At 43.2% G+C, this 21396-nt stretch overlaps 1 protein-coding gene across 1 annotated transcript; it reads left to right on the top strand.

Moving 5' to 3' along the window:
• Positions 1-2644: 2644 nt before the first annotated feature.
• nab1a (NGFI-A binding protein 1a (EGR1 binding protein 1)) lies at positions 2645-17275 on the top strand. The gene is made up of 8 exons (XM_041032326.1): positions 2645-2827; positions 8959-9761; positions 9867-10000; positions 10240-10291; positions 11130-11249; positions 12783-12951; positions 14471-14638; positions 14776-17275. Exons 2-8 carry the CDS (start codon positions 8961-8963, stop codon positions 14850-14852), a joined length of 1521 nt encoding a protein of 506 aa, XP_040888260.1. The 5' UTR covers positions 2645-2827; positions 8959-8960; the 3' UTR covers positions 14853-17275.
• The last annotated feature ends 4121 nt before the right edge of the window (positions 17276-21396 follow it).

The raw sequence follows: 21396 nt of genomic DNA, 5'->3' as shown, positions 1-21396 counted from the left end.
GCTGGTATAGTATTAATAAAGTAGAACGACACTTGATTCCACCTTTTTGTCATGTTTCTCAGAAATGAGTCTTGATCCCAGGTGCAGTCGTGGAATCAGTTGTGGCAGTATTACAGGTAGTAGTGGTGGTAGAATTATTGGTGTGAATAGTGTCAGAACAAGAAGTATTAATAAGTAAAATTAGTAGCAGTGGTGTTAGCAGTTTCTGGCACTCTCTCAGTTTAATGAGCTTTAATGAAGGAACAAACAATAATATTGAGTCCAGGTAGAGGTCGGCCGTCTCTGCTGTGAAAGTCAGATCAGCCAGAGACACAGTCACACGCTGCACAGAGGGCTTCCTGCTACCCACTTCCCTGTGTTGGAAGCCATTTGCATGCCCCGTCACATGGCTGCTGATTGTAAAATTGTGAAATCAGAATTGAGCATTTGCATACAGGCCTGTTTCATTGACGCACTTTTGTGGCTCTCAACTTTACAGACTCGCGCGTGACCAAAACTGCCTGTACAGTTATCAGTCAGTGAAAATAATCACTACAGCATTCTGCTTGGTCACATTCATAATGTGAAGCCGATGCCTCTGAAACACCAAATCAAAATGTTTGGTAGTTAGAAAACACCCTCTGGTAGGAAATTCACCATCACTTTTCTCAGACGTTGGGGATGTTTTGTATTTGTTTTCGAGTTCTGAGAGGTTCTTCCTTTCAAAGTCAACTAAAACTAGGAACCTCAAGATGAGTGTGAACCACAACTGGAGTATCTCCACTTTCGTCTGGTTTTCCTGCTGAAAAAGTGAAGACGTCTTCTGTCTCTCTGTGTCATGAAGCAGTGCCGCAGATTTCTCAGGACCATCCCTCTGGGTCGGCTTCAACTTCAATCTATTATTAAACTATTAAAACGATTATTTTGCTGCACATCAAGTTCCAAAACTTTAATGCCTCATTACATATAGACAAAATATGCACATGGTTCACATATAACAGTGTAGATGTGTAATATGTGCACAGCTGTACATGTGGACACATTGTGCATACAGAATATATACCTGTATACAAACAGAAAAGAAAATGTGCACACATACAAACAAACGCTGTAAGAAAGTAAACTGCTGTCATTTTACAGGTATTCTATACAAATATTTGAACAGATATGCACATGCACGTTTTTCATAAGCAAAATGAACATCTGAACACGCTGTGCATATATAGTATATGTTCAGAAAGGAGATACACATACATGTGAGCACAGTGTAACACAGGATGTTCACATTTTACAGACATGCACAGTGTTTATGAAGGAAAAAGAAAAAATTCCACTGTCCACACAGAAACCTGAGAGTTTAAAGCTGATGCATCCTGTCCTGCAGTGATCAGTGTCAGCATCGATCCACTGCTGCTTCTCATTATACTGACTGTTCAGGATCAAATCATCAAATAAGATCCACAATAATAATTGAGTTTGAGAGCATGAAGTGTGCAAACTGCTGTGTCTCTCTGTGTCTCTGTGGGTGTTGAACCTGCCTGTGTTTGGTATTCCGTGCAGAAAGCCTCCCACGCCCCGTGTGTCCGCCCACGCGCGGATTTGCGTCACGCAGGGAGCAGCGTGGGCGAGAGAGAGAGAGAGGGAGAGAGAGAGGCTCTGTGGCAACCGCGCGGAATATCCCACTTTATTCTGCTGCCGCGTCAAGTGTGTGCGGTGAGGACGCGGCAAACAGGACGCGGTGACAAAATAAGAGTCTTGAGCCAGAATCTGAATGCGCTGACAGTCTGCTTGGAGCGAAGACATCATGCTGGATAAAGCAGTCTGGCCTCCGCAGTGTTTCTAAAGTGGAACCCTTAAAAAAAAAGAAAAATCCCCTTTAGCGTTTAAAATCTAATTAGTTATGCAAATATTAAATAAGCAGAAGGTTGATTATAAACCAACTGAGCCAGTGTAGTGAATCACATCATAGTACTTTGGTACAGTTTGGTACAGTGCTATAGGTACAGCTCCTTGATTAATTCCTTGATGGAGTTCACTGTGTAATGTATACATCTTGTTGTTGTTGTTGTTGCTGTTGCTGTTGTTGTTGTAGGCAAACATGGGACATTGAACTCAGTGTTTTGGATCCGGAGTTCATCAACCCAAAAGGATATGTAACGGTTAAAGTGAACTCTAAAGTGAAGTTTGGCATCGCTGCATATTTAATCTTTGGATAAAATAACATGCACATACACTCAAAAACTTGAATGCTCAACATGCTGCATGCGCAATACCAGTGCTTTTATTTTGTTAGGGCAAGCGGAAGTGTTCGTGACTGTGTGTGCGTCTTGACGCTGGTGAACAGTGAAGGGGAGTGGAGAGACGCTGGGAGAGGACTCAAACACTCACACACACTCACACTGACACACACTCATCATACGCGCACACACACGCAACACACACTTGGAGGAAAAAGACGCACGAAGGTCAGCGGCTTTTTACCGACAATCTGCGCTTTTCTCTCAGCAGCTGGAGAAAGAAAAAGTTTCCAGAGAGAGAGACGGACAGGAGAGGAGTGTCGCTCGGTTTGAGCAAGCAAAGGCAAGCAGGCGCTCTTTGGCTTTTTCTTTTCTTTTTTTTTTTTGCGTCTTGGAATTTAATTTTCAATTTCTTCTCTTGATTTTAGATTTTTGGTTTTACGCGCCCTGCTCCTCCGGTGGGAAACCTTCTTTGCGAGCTTTCTTTCTTTGCACAAATTGACACCCGGGGTTTGTGTTGATAAACAGTGAGGAAGAAGGAGAAGGAGAAGGAGAAAGAGAAGAAGAGGAAGCAGACCAGGGCGGACCAAAGGGGGCCAAAAACTCACCAGGTAGGCAAAATTAGACACGGATTTAATCCTGCACGTTACCTGCTGCTGCTGCTGCTGCTTTATCTTCAACACAGTCAGATCTGTGCAAAGAGAGCAAGCCAGTGGCACCAGTTAATACAGGGATGTTACAGGAAATGCTTTCAAATATAATAATATAAGGATCATTCAAACTCGTGATTTACGCGCTGAAACTCCTTATAGGAACATTACGGCGAGATAAAATAGCTGAGAACTCATTACCGAGCACCATACACAGGCTCCAAGTCTCCGTTTGGACAGTATGGATCCTCTATAACACATGGAGATACCTTAAAGGAACATTAGAGGGAGGGAGAAATAGCTCAAAGTGCCAATATTAACTCAGCACAGACAGACTTTCAGTCTCTGTTAGAATATAGAAATACTGTAAGGCGTGAAAATACCTTACAGCGCATTAATAGTCACCTCTGTGCATAAGAAATGTATATTTATGAATATTACAGAGGTCAAATGTAATGAAGGGTGACAGTTTCATTGTAAACTCACAACTGAGCCCCATAGACAGACTATCAGTCATTATTAGAACCCTATAGATATACTGTAATATACTGTAAGAGGTGGAAATAGCTCAAAGGACAACTGTAGCTACTGCTATGCATGATAAATGTATATAAATGTACATTATATGAATATTATTGGTGTTAAAGTACCATGAAGGGTCAGTGTGTCAGTGAAATTTGGTATTTAACACCACAGAGAAGTCGCTGGAGGGATATTACAGCAATTCTTATATTTATATCTATTTTTTAAATTTATTTTTTCTTTCCACTCGTGTGTCAGTGTCACCTGAGCTGCTCATTTCTGTCATTTCTAGCTGCCATGTAGCCATTTTTTCAGCAGTCGTCCCTCAGTAATTTTCAGATATGATCTTCAAGGGCTATGGACACACACACACACACACACACACACACTCATATGAACTCATGGTCATAGTGATGATTACGACATTATTGTTCTGCACTGAGAAATTGGGGAATTTCTCTTGAATCGCAGTGAAATCAAAGTAGTCCTCATTTCTGTGAGGGAGGGCTGAGACAGCCCTGGACTGCTGTGTGTCACTTCACCTGGAAAACTACACACCAGCCTTTAGATTTGAATGAGTGTGTCTGTGTGTGTGTCATCTAAGTGTGTGTTTTTGTGTGTCTGTGTGTGTGCCATTGTGCCATTGTGCCAGTGCATGCCTTGCTTCTCCAGGTGAAAAGCTGAACTCGCTAAACTCGCTTTGTGAAGCAGGACTTCAATTAGAGCCTGCCACTCACAGCTGCCTATTACACCCAGGACACACACACACACACACACAAAGTATTACTGAAGCTGTTTTTTCCTCCCAAAGACTCAAACAGTGAAGCAGATTAATCCAGAGTGTGTGTTTCTGGGAACACTGAGGTTCCTTAAAGCTGCAGCACAGTGGGATTATTTTATTCCACAGACAGAGGTTTGTCTCTGCAGCCAACAGACAGTTTACTTGCTACATACACAGGAGTCCAAGTTCACACTGCAGCTAAATATAGTTATCCGACACACACACGGCAGAAAACAAAAGCAACAATCTGTTTGTATTATTATTGTATTATTGTATTTAGGGCTGCAGCTAACAAGTACCTCCATTGTTCATTAATCTGCCAAGTGTTGTCTTCTTTAATCAGTGAGTTGTTTTGTTTGAAAATAGTGGAAAATGCCAGTTGTAACATCGCGGAGCTCAAGGTGACAAACTCACAGAGACAGTTTTATCTGAGCATCCGATTTCTTATCACACGTCTCAGAGAAAAGCATCAACTCTTCACATTTAAGAAGCCAGAGGGTAGAATCACTGAGCATTTGGCCTGAAAATGACGCTTCATTCGTTGTCAGTTAGTGATTAATGGATTGTTTAAATATCTCCAGGTTAAACGTCCCTGCACACTGATCTCTAAGGTTCATACTGCACCACGCTGGTGTGATAAACTGCTGAAATCAGATCGTACAGTGGTGATTGAGGCCTGTTGGATGAATTCCTGCTAAATCCTGGTGCTCTCAGAGCGTCAGAGCATCGTAAAGCTTCTGACACCTCCTCCTGTCGCACCTTTTCAAAATCCACTGGCCACTTTTTCCATCTTTATGAAACCGACAATCGCAGCGTCTTAATGCTGCGATTGGTTCGGTGTTCGTAAAATCAATCTTTCAAACTTAAGAGGTGTTTCCCAAAAGCAATGTGACTGACGATGCTCTTAGTAACAACCACAGATGAACGAGTGACTGAGGAAGTGTAGGCTTTTATCATGAACTCCAGCGTCGGCACTTCTTCCCTCTCCTTGCTCCGTGTTTTCTTTCTGTTTACTGTGGGGATGTTTTGTGCCACATGCCTAAATACAGCAGCTCTGACACAGAAGTGATGCCAGAATGACTTTCACAACAGATGACGTGTACGTTCATGAAGCTTATAGGAAGCATCAGTGCTTTATCTTAGGTCTGATGTACCGTCTGCCTGGAGCAGCAGCTTAATCAATAAAAGTTTACTTTATGAAAACTTCCACCCAGCAGCATGAATCATGGAGGGCAGCGAGCTGAGAGCTGTAGACCGTTCACTGCTCACTCTACAGCTCTGAGTGGAAAACATTGCTTTGTGTCTTTAAAACATAGCATAGTTTACAGACAGTTAAATATTCAGACAGACTCTGAAATGTATTCAGCACCATCTCAGCTGCTTCTTGGAAAGCGAGGAGGAATTTAAGAGTGTTGATAGAAACGCTTTTAGAAAACGCTTTTTTAGAAAACGCTTTTTTAGAAAACCCTGTTCACTGCTGTGATCGATTGTTATCGGGAAACAGAGTTTACTCTGCAGAGGTGTGAAAACAGAATTTCTACTCACTCAATCTCGCTTCAGCTTTCTTTTTTCATTCTCCACAAGCGTCCGAACGTCTTTGAGGAAAGACTGTCTGAAGGTGTGACTCCTTAAGTCTCACCTGTCTGTGTGATGGCAGGCTTTCTGCCCACCTGTGAGTTGGACCGTTCAGAGCACCGGGTGATGCTGTCACATCAGAGTACCTGTAGAAGGAAAGGGACCAGCTACGCTCACATCCCTGCCACGCTGTGCACGTTTGGCGACTGGACTTTTGACTTAGTTTGTGAACAGGAAACAAAAACATACGCAGACAGACAATTTCTCATTCATCTTCCAGTGACCATCCGTGATGTATAGACTCTAGCACAAAGCCACACAGTGTTTTTGCTTTTTCCAGTTAGCTGCAACATTCAGCTGAATGGACTAAATCCAACAGAAGCAGAACAGTTACGGCTGCTTGATGTGTGAAATACCTGCGTTTACTTTATTGCCAAAGCATCTGATAGCTGCTTGGATGTAATTGGGAGATTCTAGTTCATAATGAAGATAAATTGCGAGATGAGTAAAAATATCCAGCCTGAGTTTTAATGGGGGTCGTGTTCAGATTTCAGGTTCCTCCCATCATTTGAGTCTGAAATGTGTTGAACTTCAGGAAATGAAATCTTTTTCCATTGGTTTTCAGTTGAGTTGGTTGTTCTTGTGCTAGCTGACACATCTTTCTGCTCATGCTTTACATGTCACTTCCTCCCTTGCATGACTTTACCTTTGCCATATTACTTTTGCTGTATCACTGCTTTCTCTCACAGGTCTCACTCGTAAACTTTGCACTAACTGACGCAGATGTAGATGGAAATTCAGCCTGTTGAGCAACTGAAAAGTTTGTTCTGTGGAAACCGTGAGATTATTTCTTGACTGTCACGTTTTACCTGTGAATTCTAACATCCCAGACGTCTTATTTTAATTACGCTTTGACTTTTGCATATTTTGAATTTTGAAGCAGAAGAAGGATGTGATGCTGTAGCTTTAATGAGCGCCACACGGATCCTCCCAGTGCCGAACTGTCAAACTCCCAAACTTTATTTCAGGACAGTATTTAACCCTGGTTTTTATTTTAGAAGTCTGTGTTTTCAGATTTTGTTGATTCGAGCAGCTAAAACAGAGAAAAAATGAAGTTTCTGTCTTTACCTGGTTTGCTGAGTGACTCTGTTTGGTTTGTACAGATGAGGAGGGTAAATTTAATGTTGTAGCACTGTATTTCATTGTATTTCTGTATTTCAGTTGGAAGCTGACCTCTGTGGGTTTCAGATCAGCATCTGGACATATTACAGATGTGGACATGGATAGACTGGAAAAGCCTCTGTTGTTTGTGAGAGCCAAAAAATGAATCACTGTTTAACTCTGAGCAGATAATCCTGGGTTTACTGTAACGTTTTAGAAAGACAGATGAGGGAAACCCTGAACGAGAGACTGCGTTAAGTTATGGAAACTAGTTTGGAAGTGACCTTTGCCTTTCCAGTGTGTCACAGTAACCTCCATTAGTAGTAGTAGTATTTGTGGTTTTGGTAGAAATGAAACCTAAGGTATTGATGCTATATGTCACTGTGTTAGTCACTGTCCTCTGTCAGGCAGCATTTCGTTCAGGCTGAGTTGAGGCCTGGCTCCCTGGGCTGAGGCTCTCTGGGCCTATTCTGGGCGAGGCGAGCCCACCACCTACACATCCTGCAGGGGTGGAGAGAGGCATGTGGTCCTCCCAGCAACCCGGGCCTGCTGACTGCCACTCCTCTGTTAGCTAGGCTTCCGCAGGGCCTCACATGCACATAGGAAGAGTCAGAAACAAGCCTCTTTCAGATCTCCACAGTTGCTTTCTTTCAGTTTAAGGTGGCAAGTGACAAGAGTTTGGCACGGATCTGAGTGTTTCTCTGCTCTGTAAGCGTCGAGATTGTAGGCAGAGTGAGTGACGGCGTCGCTTTCGAAGATAAATACCAATCTGACGGGCTGTCAGGCCAGCAAACAGCCAAACATCCCAACCAGAAAAGGTTTTCACCCACAGGCTCTGGCAACTGTGGAATCTCATGCATGTAGAAACACAGTGACGGCTAAAATAGTAGATTAAAAATACCACCTTTACTGCATTTTATCCCTGTGTGTATTCAAGCAGAATACAACATTTAAGGACTGAGAGAAATATCTTTCCTCTATTGTAGGTCAGTGCTCTACAGGTATAAGAACCACTGAAATAGCCCTGTTAAAGGCAGTTTTATAGTGTGTACATCATGAACATTTTCATCTTCACACACCTGAAAAGATGTCGATTATCAAACAGGTGCAAAGCAAAAGACTCAAACATCCTACCAGTGCCGTTCAAGCTAAAAATGTTTGGCACTCTTCACAGAAAAGTCGACAGATTTAACCTTTTCACGCACCTGTGGAGGCCTGATAAACTGAAATCATGCATCTGCCAGGAATAGTGTGTACAGTACAAATCTGTGTACATTTTTCGTATGAATGTGTCTCCATGTCAGTTGTCAGTCATAATTTGGCTGCAGAATTAGGTGGGACATGAAATAACTAGTAAAAAGACCAGAGCAGGTTTAGGTTAGTAATTCTAAAATAGAGTTCAGTTTTTTTCCATGTGTTGTATTGTGTTGTATTGTCTTTTAACAGTGTCTTTTTTGTGTGTGTGGAGTTACAGGTTCTGTTGGTTTCTGTGTTCTATCTGTTGTTTTGCAATAATTAAAGAAAATAATCTTTTACCGACAGAGGAACTCAGATGTGATACTCTCAGTCAGTGTCCTGGTTGCATCTCTGCTTTTCTAACTTGTCCATAAAGAACAACTTGGTTTTTTCTCGCCATTTGGTGCTCAGCAGGAGGATTTCAGGCCCTGCAGGCAGCAAATGACTTATCTGACATTTCCACATCTGAAATTTTGAAATGCTGAACAAGTTATTCAGATAAATTGAAGTGCAAACACATATTCCAGTTTCAGTATGGTCAGCTTTGAAGGAATACTACTGGGTAAACTGGGTTAAATGTTCACAACTCCCATGTCTGTGCATTAAATGTGAAGCTGAAGCCAGATTCAATTAGCTTAGCTTAGCACAAAGACAGGAAACAGAGGGAAACAGCTAGCCCTGCTCTTAAATGGCTGCAGGCTGTAGCTTAGAGAGAAGCAAGAGAGTAAATGAGCTTAAAGAACAGACCTGTCTGTCAAGTTTTTGCTCACATTTCCTATTAAACCTAAGGTTTTATCAACATGTTGTCCTCTCACAGGTATGGCGGCGGTGTTGCCGAGAACCCTGGGTGAGCTGCAGCTCTACAGGATCCTGCAGCGAGCAAACCTGCTCTACTACTACGAGGCCTTCATCCAGCAGGGCGGCGATGACGTGCAGCAGCTATGCGAGGCCGGGGAGGAGGAGTTCCTGGAGATCATGGCCCTCGTCGGCATGGCCAGCAAGCCGCTGCACGTGCGACGCCTGCAGAAGGCGCTGCGAGACTGGGTCACCAACCCGGCTATCTTCAACCAGCCGCTCACCTCCCTGCCTGTCTGCAGCATCCCCGTCTACAAGCTGCCCGAGGGCTCGCCCACGCTGCTCAACGCTCAGGACCGAGCCAACACAGCCAGCGTCAAGATGCCCAAAGCCGTCGCAGCCGCCTGCTCAGATCCAGGGAAGCTGGACGTGGCACGGGACAAAGTGTCAGCTGGGTCGCCCCTGCAGGGCAGCAGCGAGGCGCGATTCTGGTCGGGCCACAGCAACGACAGCGAGCACAGCCTGTCGCCGTCGGACCTCGGCTCCCCGTCCTCGCCCAGGGACGCTCTGGAGGCTCTGGATGCTGCAGCTGTCCAGTCGGTCCTGGAGTGTGTGGACAGGATGGCACCTGGACTTCCTAAAACAGACCTGGCTGAGGTTAAAGAGCAGCTGAAGAACAACAAAAAGCTTGCAAAGATGATCGGACACATCTTTGAAATGAGCGACGATGACCCACGGAGGGAGGAGGAGATTCGTAAATACAGCGCTATCTATGGACGCTTTGACTCCAAGAGGAGGGACGGCAAACACCTGACGCTGCACGAGGTGATAAATATCCATTTTACTGAAACTCTTGAAGAATGAATTGATCTTTTGCTCCTTTAGGTTTCTGTTTTCTGAACTAAAGTGACTCGTGTGTGTGATGTGTAGCTGACGGTGAACGAGGCGGCGGCTCAGCTCTGTATGAGGGACATGGCTCTGCTCACACGCCGAGACGAGCTGTTTGGACTCGCCCGGCAGATTTCCAGAGAGGTCACCTACAAATACACCTACCGCACCAGCAAGTAAGAGCGAGCATACGCCTGCTCACACTGAGTTTGTCTCTGTCCGATGTGAACATGGTCTATGAGTGAATCGTGTGTCCTTGGTGTTTTTCCAGAATCCGGTCTGGATTTGTAGTGACCACGCTGCCATGATTGTCAAAGAGTTAATCTCTCTAACAATTCCTGTCAAATAAGATGAAGATGAAGACCGTCAAGTGGTTCTGAGTAATAAAAGTGTTTTTCCTCCTGTTTCTCTGCAGGTCTCGCTGTGGAGACAGAGACGAGCCGTCCCCAAAAAGGATAAAAACAGAGGTAAGACAGTAATGGTTTTACACACAGGAAGTAAAAGTTGGATAGATAACGTGCAGTGTTGCTACAACTGATGTTTCTGCACCACAGTTATTCTCTATTGTCTGATTTTATCCTTTCAGTTGTGAGAATATTCTTTTTTTCTCATGTGATTGCAAACTGAATATGTTTGGGTTTTGGTCTCACAGTCTTTTCTGTGTGACCTTTGACCTCCTTCCTTTTGGCTTCAGTGTTGTGCAGATACCTGAAGCCTGTAAGTGTGAAGAGTCAGTGCAGGCAGATGGAGCTGCTCTGCAGTTACCACAAACAGAACGGACAGAGCAGCAGCAGCCTTGAACAGAGTACAAAGCGATCTCTCAGCGTTCATCTCCTGACACTCTTGGCTGAGAGTTTTCTTTGAGCTCTGAATGGCTCCTCTCAGTTTGTAAACCCATGATCGAAAACATGTGGCGGCCTCAAACTCACACCTGCTCACTAACACGACTCTGAGCTCCTAAAGGACGGAGTTTCCTGCCAGATTCACTTTAACGACGCTGTTCTGCAGAAACAAAACTTCCACAAATTCCAGTTTGTTTGTCAGTTGTTTTATCATCAAAGTAAATTCAGATGTTGTAAATATTTTATATCTACAATTTTATATCTATATCTATCTATTAATAATATCTTATTTTAAGCGTTAAATAAAAAGATCACCCACAAATAAAAAATAAAAAAAAACAGCAACACAGTGATTGTTGATGGAAACAACCCTGAGCATAAGACTGAACTCAGTAACTTCATCTTGCCAGTAAATTGCCCAGAAATGTAAAAGCATGTTCCTCTGTGCTCTCGACACCTTCAGGAGAACTTCTTCGACATCCAGGAGGCGCTGCAGGCCATCCACATGAGGCAGGAGATGCTGAGGGAGCAGCTGGCCTGCGCCAAGTTGAAAGGAGAGGAAACCGTGGGGCGAAATCTGCAGGTGGGCCGACCGATACCAATACCGAAAGAAACTGACGTGTAACTGACGAATAGGCGGATCAATAAATGGGCACAGTCAGTGTAAACGTGAACATCAGAGGCGTGTCTGCTCAGCTGTCGAGTTTAAAGGATCCTCAGCAGCTGATACAGCAACACATATTTCCATGTCAGCAGATGTTTGTGGCAGCAGGATCCAGTTTGATCCCAGTAATGGTCTTTATTGGTTTCCATGCTTCTGCTGTGGCTTGTTCCTAATTAGAGCCAGAGTGTAGGAGGAGAGCTTTATGATAACTCATTACCCAGAACACACATCCATGTGAACTTCATGCATGTCGAACATATGTCTTGTCTCATGTATGTTTGTGTGTGAATCCGTTAGTGTTTGTGCGGCTGCAGTTACACTTGTCATTGTGATGTGATTTCCAGAAATCGCATTCAGAGGAAGAAGCGATTTCATGGCTGCGTTCACACCGCCGGCCTTCTGAACATCCCATAATAATCTAAACTGACAGTGATGTGCAGACTGACAATAACCACACATCACTGCTGTTTTTATTCCCCAACATTTCAGCTCCAGTTTGGATGAAGCTGAGGTGTCAGCTGTTTGTCATTCATCCTCCGTGTTCACGTTCACTAACTGGATTAACTGTTTGTTTCTTACACTCGTTTTTAATAATGGATGTTCTCTGATTGTCAGAAGTACAGCTGAAGCTGTAACACGACTTTTCATTGTAGTGGAGGAAGTTGAATTTTCAATATAAAACTTTTATTTACGTAATACCTTTTCAAAATAGGAGTCACAAAAATAAAAGTAATAAAAGTAATAATAATAATAGAGTTAGAATGAATTAGGATAGCACATCATAAAAAAGATGAAAGGGATAAAAAAGAAAAACAGTTGAAGCCAAAAGCCAATCATCAAAGATCTGAAAGGAACAGACACAAACAGACACACAATCAATAGTTAATGTTATTTACAACAATTAGAGCTTAAAATGAATAAGAACAGGTAATGTATGTAGGTGTGTACATCTTTTTCCTGCCTGTGTTTTTATTTATGCAGTAATTATTATTGATATTATTTATTATCTTTACCACTGTCGGTGTCATATTTATGTGCTCATGTTAAAAAACTAATATGTGGTTTTATTTACCAGCATCATCCACAAACATCCAGTGTGGATTTAGGTCCAGTTCTAGTAGAAAGGTCTCAGCAGTGGTTTGTAACTCCCACTCATTCAGTTCATTTCCTGTCCTATCAGGTCCATGGGTAAAACTGATCAATCATTGATTTCTCATGGAAAGTCACTGAGCTTTGGCTCCTCGTGTCTCCTCGTGTCTTTGAGTCAGAGGACACGTCTTACTCCCCAGAGTCCGTTTGCATGTTTGCTGTTGCTCCAGCTGATTTACAGTGGATATGAAGTCAGACTAACAGCCTGCAGCTGAACGCTCACACGATGCTGAGCCAGTCACAGCATCAAAACTTCAGCTGATGCTCTTTTAATCCTGAGTGCACGTTGTTTGCGTCCGTCAGATGCAGCTGGATCGTCTGCTGGCGAGGCAGATGGAGATCCTGCAGGACGCCGCCGTTCAGGAGCGACTCCAGGCTCTGGACTGGAGGATCCCCCCCGCCGCTTTGAAGTACCTCAACGACGCCCAGAACACTAACGGAGCCACTGCCGACGCCAGCAGAGACAGCCAAGGTGAGAAACCAGCCGGTACAGGTGTGATTCATGTGTGTGGTGGAACAGAGAGTCATAATCAACTGATAATCAGTCTTACTTTACTTTCAAAATGATTGTTTCTAACTTCTTTAGCAGCTGTGGCTTTTCCAGACACAGCATGATGAGGCCGGTGTGTGGACACAAACTTGGCCCTGGAAGCTGCGGGTGCAGGCTTCAGCCAAATCATTGCCCATTGTTTGGTCTTTAATCTGAATCTGAGCCTAATTTGACTTGATCTTTTTGGAAGTGCTGATTTGAGGAGATTTATTCCATGTCATAAATGCCACGGGACGAGTGCACGGCTCCGTGGAGGGAAACATCACCTATAGGAGCAGATTTTCCAAATAAGACGCATCGTTATTCAGGATCTTACTTCTCCTCCGGGCCTCATCTCATTTTCATCCTTTTCCTCCCTCACCCACTCCTGACAGCTCATTATAACACTGTTCCCACAAATCCCACAATGCACCTGTAATTATCACGCCCACGTCTGTTTACCTCCAGCCAGTTGCCTGGAGGGGGGCGTCTCTCTCTCTCTCTCTCTCTCTCTCTCTCTCTCTCTCTCTCTCTCTCTCTCTCTCCTCCCCCTCTTCTTCTCTGCTTTCCTTCGTCTCGTCCCTTTCTTCTCTCTGTCGTTTCTTTTCTTCTTCATGTCCTCTGCTTGTCTTAACCTCTCTCGTGTCTCAATATTTCTTCCCCCTCTTTGTCCCTTTCTCCCTCTGTTTTTTTACTCTCTCTCTCTCTCTCCTTTGTCCTGTTTCCTTGCATGTATTTAGTGCACATGATGCCAAATCACATTATAAAACTAAAACAGTAAAATTCAACATAGCTCAGCCTCACCAGAGCTGCTAACATAGCGTAAACCTTATTGTCATTCTCGTCTCTTTATTACCCGTGAAAAGCCAGAAACCTCAAACGAGGAGGAGACAGAGTGAATGTATGAATGTGGATGTAAACGATCAGACGTCTGAAAAATGTTTTAATCACATAGACAGAAATATGACTGACCTGATACCTGATCAAAGCCAGGGTAAGACTCCAGTCTGGAGTCTGCACATAAACATACACACAGCCTGTAAAATGCAGATTCACCATATGTCTGTCTTACAGTGCTACAGAAAACACAGTTAAATCTTCTACTCTCTTCCTCTTTGTTTCTTTCTTGCTATCAAAGGGAATAAAAAGGCAAACGCAGGGGATCAGCAGCTTCACTCACACAGACACACACAGACACACACTTTGTTACCACTGGGAATATTGAAGATGTAAAACAAAGCCGGCGTTAGAAGAATATCTGGGCTGGTGTTTGTTTTCTTCCACCTGGATTTGCTCCAGCTGAATGCAGTTTGATTCTTCCTCAGTGGATGGAACCAGCTCAGTCTCTGAGCTTCTCCTGATCCACAATGAACTTTTTCAGCCAAATATTTGGATGTTTTTTAAAAAACAGTACGAACATTAAATAACATCTGAAAAAGAATTTTTGTCTTCTGTTTTCCAGATGAACGTCCCATCAACTTGCGGGTGGTTAGTCAAAGCATGCAGGAAGGCGACCTCCCATTGGGCAAGCAGCTAGCCAATGAACTGAAGCGTCATCACAACCACAACAACAACAACCACAACAACAACAACAACAGCAACACAGATGAGACCAAAACACCAGCAACGGGTGAGTGACGTTGGACGCCTGTCTGCAGCTGTCCTCAGGGTTTAGAGTGAGCGTGCAGGCAGAGGACCTTTCTCTGGGACTTCACCACAGGACATTTGTTCTACAGTTACAACTTTGTCCTTTATCTTTGTCTTCAGAAAACGGGACGTCGCAGCGGGCACCCAGCAACGCAGAAAAGAAGACCATCAAGTCAGAGCCGGAAGACTCCACATAGTGCCTCCCGCCTCACCCACGCACCACCCAACCCCCTTGTACCCACCCCCAATTCATTCTACTCACACTTGACAGTATGCAGTTATTACCCGTCAATAGATACTAAGCAAGCACAGCCACAGTAGAGCCTTAACAACCAATGTTGCCTCATGAATAGCATTTATTTTCTTTGATTTAGTCTTTTTGTTTTTTGGTTTTTTCTTTGTTTGTTTGTTTTAAAAGGTATTTGCCAAAGCACCCAGAGAGCATGTGGAGAAGCCCCTCAGTGCTCTGCGGGTCTTTGTCTTTGTTAGATTTCCATGTAATTTAAGAGTGATCTGTTGCAGACTTCTGTGTACTCTTTACCTCTGCCTGGGTCTTATTTTTGTTGCTTTGGTGGGACAGCCGGGTTCCAGGCTGTGATCCCGGGGCTGAGTCTTAACTCAAACGCAGATTCAGAGATGAGACACAAGCAGAAACGTCCACACTGAGGCGAGCTCAGCGTGTTGGTAACACTTTGTATGACTACAGTCCAAAACTACATTGGATGGATTCCTGTTCGATTTTACATCAAAACATTTGTTTATGACCAAATGTCTGCAAATCTAATGACATCTGTTTCAGCCTCATCTGGACACAACATAATAGTAGTCATACAACATGTAACCTAATTTTGAGGTTAATGACCAGAAATGTAATTGTCTGTAGGCTGCCGTGGCTGATTTCCAAAAATTCACAAGCCACTTTCACGACTTCACAAGCCAGATAGAATTTTTGATAATAAGAAGAACAGAACTTATGAGCAACAGCCAAAGACTTAGTGGCGTTTTGCTGGTGGCTTGTGGTCGTTTTCCTGGCCGTCACCTTCTTCTGAGCCTCCGTCTTTCTCCCAAATCTAACTTATGTGTCTGCATTTGTACTGTAACTCAAAGCAAAAGTATAGAAGTACTGTAGGGAGATTGAGTTTGGATTCAGCCCCTTTAGCAGGTTAGTTTTTTTTTTTCACTTCAAATGGGGAAACAGGAGGAGTGGGATCGATCCTTCTTCCTCGCTCTTGTCTTGTGTATATTTATGGGAGGTAATTTAAGAAGAGGATGTATAGGAGCTGTTGTGGAATAACAACAGGGGACCTCTGTCATTCGTCTTGGCAGGATGGCTGGGCTGGCATGCCGGAGGCCGAGCTAATTGGTTCATTTCACTTTGTAATTTAGCAAAACACTGCTGTTGAACCGAAACCATGCATCTACAAACAGGGAGCATTTCAGGAATAAAGACGCCTGTGTGTTTTTTAGAAGTAATCCAACGAGCTTTCAGGAGACCCCACGGGTCGTCGAAGCGCTCAGTATGAAAACTTTCAGCTGAACACCAGAAAATATTAGCGATTGCAGGTTTGTGGTTTTTCAACAACAGTGCAAAAAGCAAATGTCCTGTGTATCGCTGCTCTTTGTGGAGCGGCAGCCTGGGTTCTGTAAATAGTACCATGATAACAAATAGTGCTAGCCTAATCTCTCAACCAGGGTTTTCCTTTGTCAAGTGTAACTTTGCTGTAGATTTTTGGTGTCAATACAGTGTTTATGTATGTAGAGCAAAATCAAAAAAAGAAATCTTAAGTGTCATTGAGGAAAAAATCCAACAGTGTGAAAGTGTCTGGTATATAAAAACATGCTTTACATGATGATAATGTTGATTAGCCTTAGCTCTTAACGGTTTTTAATCCACCTGTGATGGCCATCAGTGCATATTTCAAAGATGTGTTTTTGCTGTTTAGAGGTAGATACATAACAAGTTAGTGTTCACTGTGTTTTTGTGTGTTCTCCACATTGTGTAAATACGTCTGTTTGGTCCAGGATGATGATAATGTCCAGACAATTTAGTCTAACTCTCTCTCCCCCCACTCCCTGCATATAGTTTAGTCTCACTCAGCGTAATGACAGACCAATGCAATATTTATGTAAGTAATAAGTCTATCTGCATCCTGTATGGATCCATCGTTTGGTTATGTGCTCAGTAACTGTATGTCTGTCATCAGGGTGGGAATTCACCTACAATGTGGGAAATGTTTGTGCTGTCTCACTTTCAGTGCACAGAGCACTGCATTTGTATTTGTATTTAAAGACATTGTGCTCTTTTCCATCAGGTTGTTTTGTTTCCAGCAGCCACTGTGGCAAGAACATAACGCAGATCTGTTGTAAAAATCAAGTTCACTATAGCTAAGGGGGGCTAGTGAATTCTGGGAGACGAAGCCATCGTGGTTTGGCTCAAACACTGGCCCAGTGAGTGTGTCTGTGGTACGATGTTTCGGAGAATAGCGCATGTCTGACCTGCCGTCTCACTGATCACCGTTCTCCTCACTGTTTATTGTAAAGTGATAGATTAGGCTTCACCTAGTTATGCACCTGTTTTTTAAACACTAATATATTTTATTTGTTATACAGCACATAAACATTAAACTTTATTTTTTTGAACTCTATTGTGTGGTGGGTTCTGTGATCAATGTCATCTAAATCTAGTTTAAACCAGTGGTTCCAGTACTTGTCATGAGTGTTCGGAGTTGCGTGATCACGACATACAAAACATACACATTGGATTTTTTACATATATATTTAGTGAGAGACTTTACAGTTGGACAATAGTCTCTGGACAAACATTTGACATTTCTGAACTAAAGTTTCATCTTTGTCGTAAATTTCAAATCATTAATATTTTCCACTCCGTCGATGTGAGTGGAGTTTTGATTGGCCAAAGCCAACTCACCATTTGCTGGTCAGATATGAAGTTCAGTGTCTAATGGGGCAGAAAAAGTCTTTGTCGTTCAGTAATAACAGGTTATAGTCTTGGTAACACTATAATGCAGAGACAATAATGTTTTGCTTGATTATATATTTGCTTCCTGCTGCAGGGAGGAGCTGGTGGTGGTGGTGTTCAAAAACTAGCTGGAACGTCCCGGCTGGAAGATCAGGGCTCACTCATCGTCCGTTAACAACGATCAAGGTGCCTTTGAGCAAGGTAGGGAAGCTCCGGCTGCTCCCAGCGTGAATGTGTGGAGGCAGAGCAGAGTGGAGAGTCTTTCCCATGGAAATACAGGTGAAGAGACTCAGGCAGGGTTTGGGATGAAAGTGACTCAAAGGACAGTTTGGCTTCCTTTAAAGGAGCTGTCCTCCGTCCTCGCTTTGTTTTCTTCTTTTTCTTTTTTGTGTCTTAGATGAATCCCTTCTCAGGCCATTTGCATCAGCGTCACATCAACACATTGTGAAACTGGCTGATGACTCACTGTGACGCAGGTCCTTTTCACATACCTCCCATCATCCTCTCCTCTCTCTCTCTCCAGTCCCTCCACCTCCCCGCTACCCCCCCTCCCTTCTACCCCCGCCCTTCTCTCTCTCTCTCTCTCACACACACACACACACACACACACGTAGACAGATTTTCTCTGGAGAATAGCTCAGCTCATGAACACCCACGCTGGTTGCTGTTCACAGTGGCAGCCCTGCTCGGCGCTCAAACGGCCACCCCTCCCCTCCCTGTCCTCCTCCTCCTCCAGTGCAAGTCACTGATGATGATGATGTGTTGCCGTGGCAACGGCTAGATGTGGGCGGCTCCACGGGCGGTGGGTGGAAGCCAGCCGCTAAGCAGCGTGGGAGGGATCTGCCGAGCGCACCCATCACCCTCATTTTGAAAGGAGCAGGAAGCTGACTGCTTTTGAGAAGGTGTGGGTGTTGGTGAATTATCGCCTCTCCTCCCTGCAGCTTCGTTAGGAATCGCCTTGTTTGTCTCCCTTCCTTCCTTCCTTTGTTTTCTGCTTTACTGCTGCATGCAGTGAAAACGCAGCTGCTCATGGGGGATTTCTGCACGAAATTAAACTTTGAGAGCTGTTAGTTTGAAGAAGGGACGTTTTTCTTTCTCCTGTTGTTTCATGAGTAATGAAGGTGTCTCCTGGTACAGGCGTAGAAAAGGCTTAAATTGAAAATACATATTGTTTTTAACCATGAGGTGGACGTAGAGATCACTCCGTGCATCTCTGTCTCTTCTGAGACTGAAAATGTTCATGTAAAACTGAACTGTCTCCTACAGTCTTTCTATTTTCTCCCAAGTTATGAAACTTAATGGCGTCAGGGTCAAGTGAAAATCAATATAATTTGCTCCATCATATAACTTTGTCTGATAAGACTGAAACTACAACGTGATGTGATTCAAACCAGCACAAGATATTCTGATATATTTAGACAAAGAAATACAGTAAAGATAAAATAAAGCAAACTATGCAAAGGTTACTGAACTGTACACAGACAAACAGCCACTGTGACAAGGTGTCTGTGAATACAGGTGAAATTTGACACAATATAAACAATAAAAGTTAGCATAACTCTCCATGTTCCCATTGTTCCCTTGTCAACTATATCACTGAATAACTCCTGTTTGTAAAGCCTGTGATAGGTTCAGAGTATCTGACACCATCGGGTAAGTTAAGGTCATGTGTCGCTGAGCAGCTTTTTGCACCATTCTGCAGCTTTAGCGTACGGTAGCTTCTGGGTACATGAAATGTCAAATCCTATCTCATCTTAAAATAACTCAGGAGTTTGCATAAAAACTGCTTCAGAAAATGTGGACGTGACTGCAACAGAAACCCTCTGAAATGAACATGGTGCGTGCAGGTGTCTGGGCAAATGTTGGTCAGATTTAAAGTTTGAAAGCAGCTGTAAGTGAACTACAGCGAAACCATTGTGTTTTAACGGTGTGTTTAATGCGACTAATTTCACAGCCTTATTTTTAGAAGCTCCCAGCAGTTGAGAAAATGTTGTGCTTCCATAAATAAAACCCTGGTAATTTATCTGCAGGTCTGTCAGTGACAGACATAAAAATAAAAATGCACAATTAAAGTCAATGAGACAGAAACCAGTTAAACAAATACACCCGAAATGTCAGCTGTTTAAAATAAAGTGTCAAGCATCAGTTAAAAGAGAGAAAACTAATCATAGACAAACTGATAAAAGTGAGGTTTTTGCTCCCATTGAGACACCAGAGTGTTAGCGAGGGAGACAGTCAACGTTCCAGTTCATCCCACAGGTGCTGGATATGGCTGAGGTCAGTGCTGCTGTCTTCATGGCTGCATTGTCCACATTCTTTTGGACATGTAGTGTAGCAACTACCAAGCTGATAATCGAGGTGAAGTTACATTTCCCTCCATCTCTGAAGCTCAACCGGTGCAAAAAAGGGATTTTTTTTCTTAAATTAAGATGTGGATTCCTGTAAAATGACAACCTACGTGCACATTTTGTTGGAAGTCCCCTTTATCTCTAGACCTGCTTACATGGAAATCAGAGCTGCAGTGTTTGGGTTTCCTCCAGTAGATTTAGTCCAAATACACCAGTGTTTCATGTTCCAACTGAGGCATTATTAGTCAGCGTCAATTTGTTTGTTTTATCCTACTTGGAGCTCCTGGTGGGTGGAGTTGACTGCGAGTCAGATAAAGTCAGATAAAAGTTGGGAGACACACAAAAGTAAACTGAAGCTACTTTGAAAATACTTTCCAGTGAGTAATTTCTTTTGTAGGTCATCATTTTATGCTAGTGTCAAACTCCACCCACCTGGACTGTTAAAGAGGTCAAAACAAACATTAGAATGCTGTCTGACTCAGGTCAAATACAGTAAGGACAGTTTGTTAGAGACATTAGTTCAGAATTAATCTATACAAAAGGAATTGTACCTGAATTGGACACTTTTGTAAGACAGAGGGTCTGGGACATGACTCTTCTCTGCTCAAGTTTGCCTGGGACACATCCAGATGTAGAGAAAAGAGGCTGCGTGCATGTGAATCAATAAACCAAACAAAGCTTAAAATCACTAATCACTTCCTGTTTTATAGGCTTTTAGACTCGCTCTGTAATCTGCTCCCTGTGTGTCAGTGACTCCCTGCTGCCTGTGGACCAAACTGGAGTTATTTCTAACCAGGAGATGGTGCTGTAACTATTTGTTAAGGCCAGAGACTGCCATCTGCTGTGAAGTCAGTCTGGAGATGTGCAGTACCACAATAATTCACACGGTGTCAGACCAGAACAAGACATTACAGAACGGACCCCAGCATCTGTGCTGGTCTGTGATGAATTAGTCCTTATTATTAGCTCTTTATTTATTAGGCTTAAACAAAAGGTTTAAAAAATCAATACATGGACATACACAAGAACAACAAACATGAGCCAAGATAAATAAACATACAGTTATGGCTATTATGCATTAAAACATGGACACAACATTTGTGCATTGGGAATAATTTTACTTAACTGCGTTTTCTGTCCTATGGCATCCCTCTCTAATCCCATTTCATTTAGTTTGCTTTGTTTTTTCCTTCTAAACTCTTTGTTGTATATTAGCAGTTTTTTTGTTGACGAATGTTCGACTTAAAAACAGTAAAACGGTGAATATCTGTTAATAATGTTTGCTCTCTGAGAACTGATGGAGATAAACGGCTCTCCTGTCAGCGAGTTCTGATGATTGACAGCGCTTCTGACCAATCAGATACGCGCTCTCGTACTCCAATCAAAACTCGCGCGGTGTGAAAGGTAGGTTGT

Source organism: Toxotes jaculatrix, chromosome 24 (assembly GCF_017976425.1).
Source record: "Toxotes jaculatrix isolate fToxJac2 chromosome 24, fToxJac2.pri, whole genome shotgun sequence".
Lineage (NCBI taxonomy): Eukaryota > Metazoa > Chordata > Actinopteri > Toxotidae > Toxotes > Toxotes jaculatrix.
The sequence above is the reverse complement of the archived record's forward strand: the minus strand, read 5'-3'. Positions and strand labels throughout refer to the sequence as shown.

What these genes read in the sequence shown, in the direction of transcription:
- nab1a (XM_041032326.1), top strand. Translation starts at nt 8,961, where the DNA reads ATGGCGGCGGTGTTGCCGAGAACCCTGGGTGAGCTGCAGCTCTACAGG. An exon ending in CGCCAGCAGAGACAGCCAAG is followed by an intron (nt 12,952 to 14,470) that starts GTGAGAAACCAG and finishes TCTGTTTTCCAG; the next exon opens with ATGAACGTCCCATCAACTTG. An exon ending in GACCAAAACACCAGCAACGG is followed by an intron (nt 14,639 to 14,775) that starts GTGAGTGACGTT and finishes CTTTGTCTTCAG; the next exon opens with AAAACGGGACGTCGCAGCGG.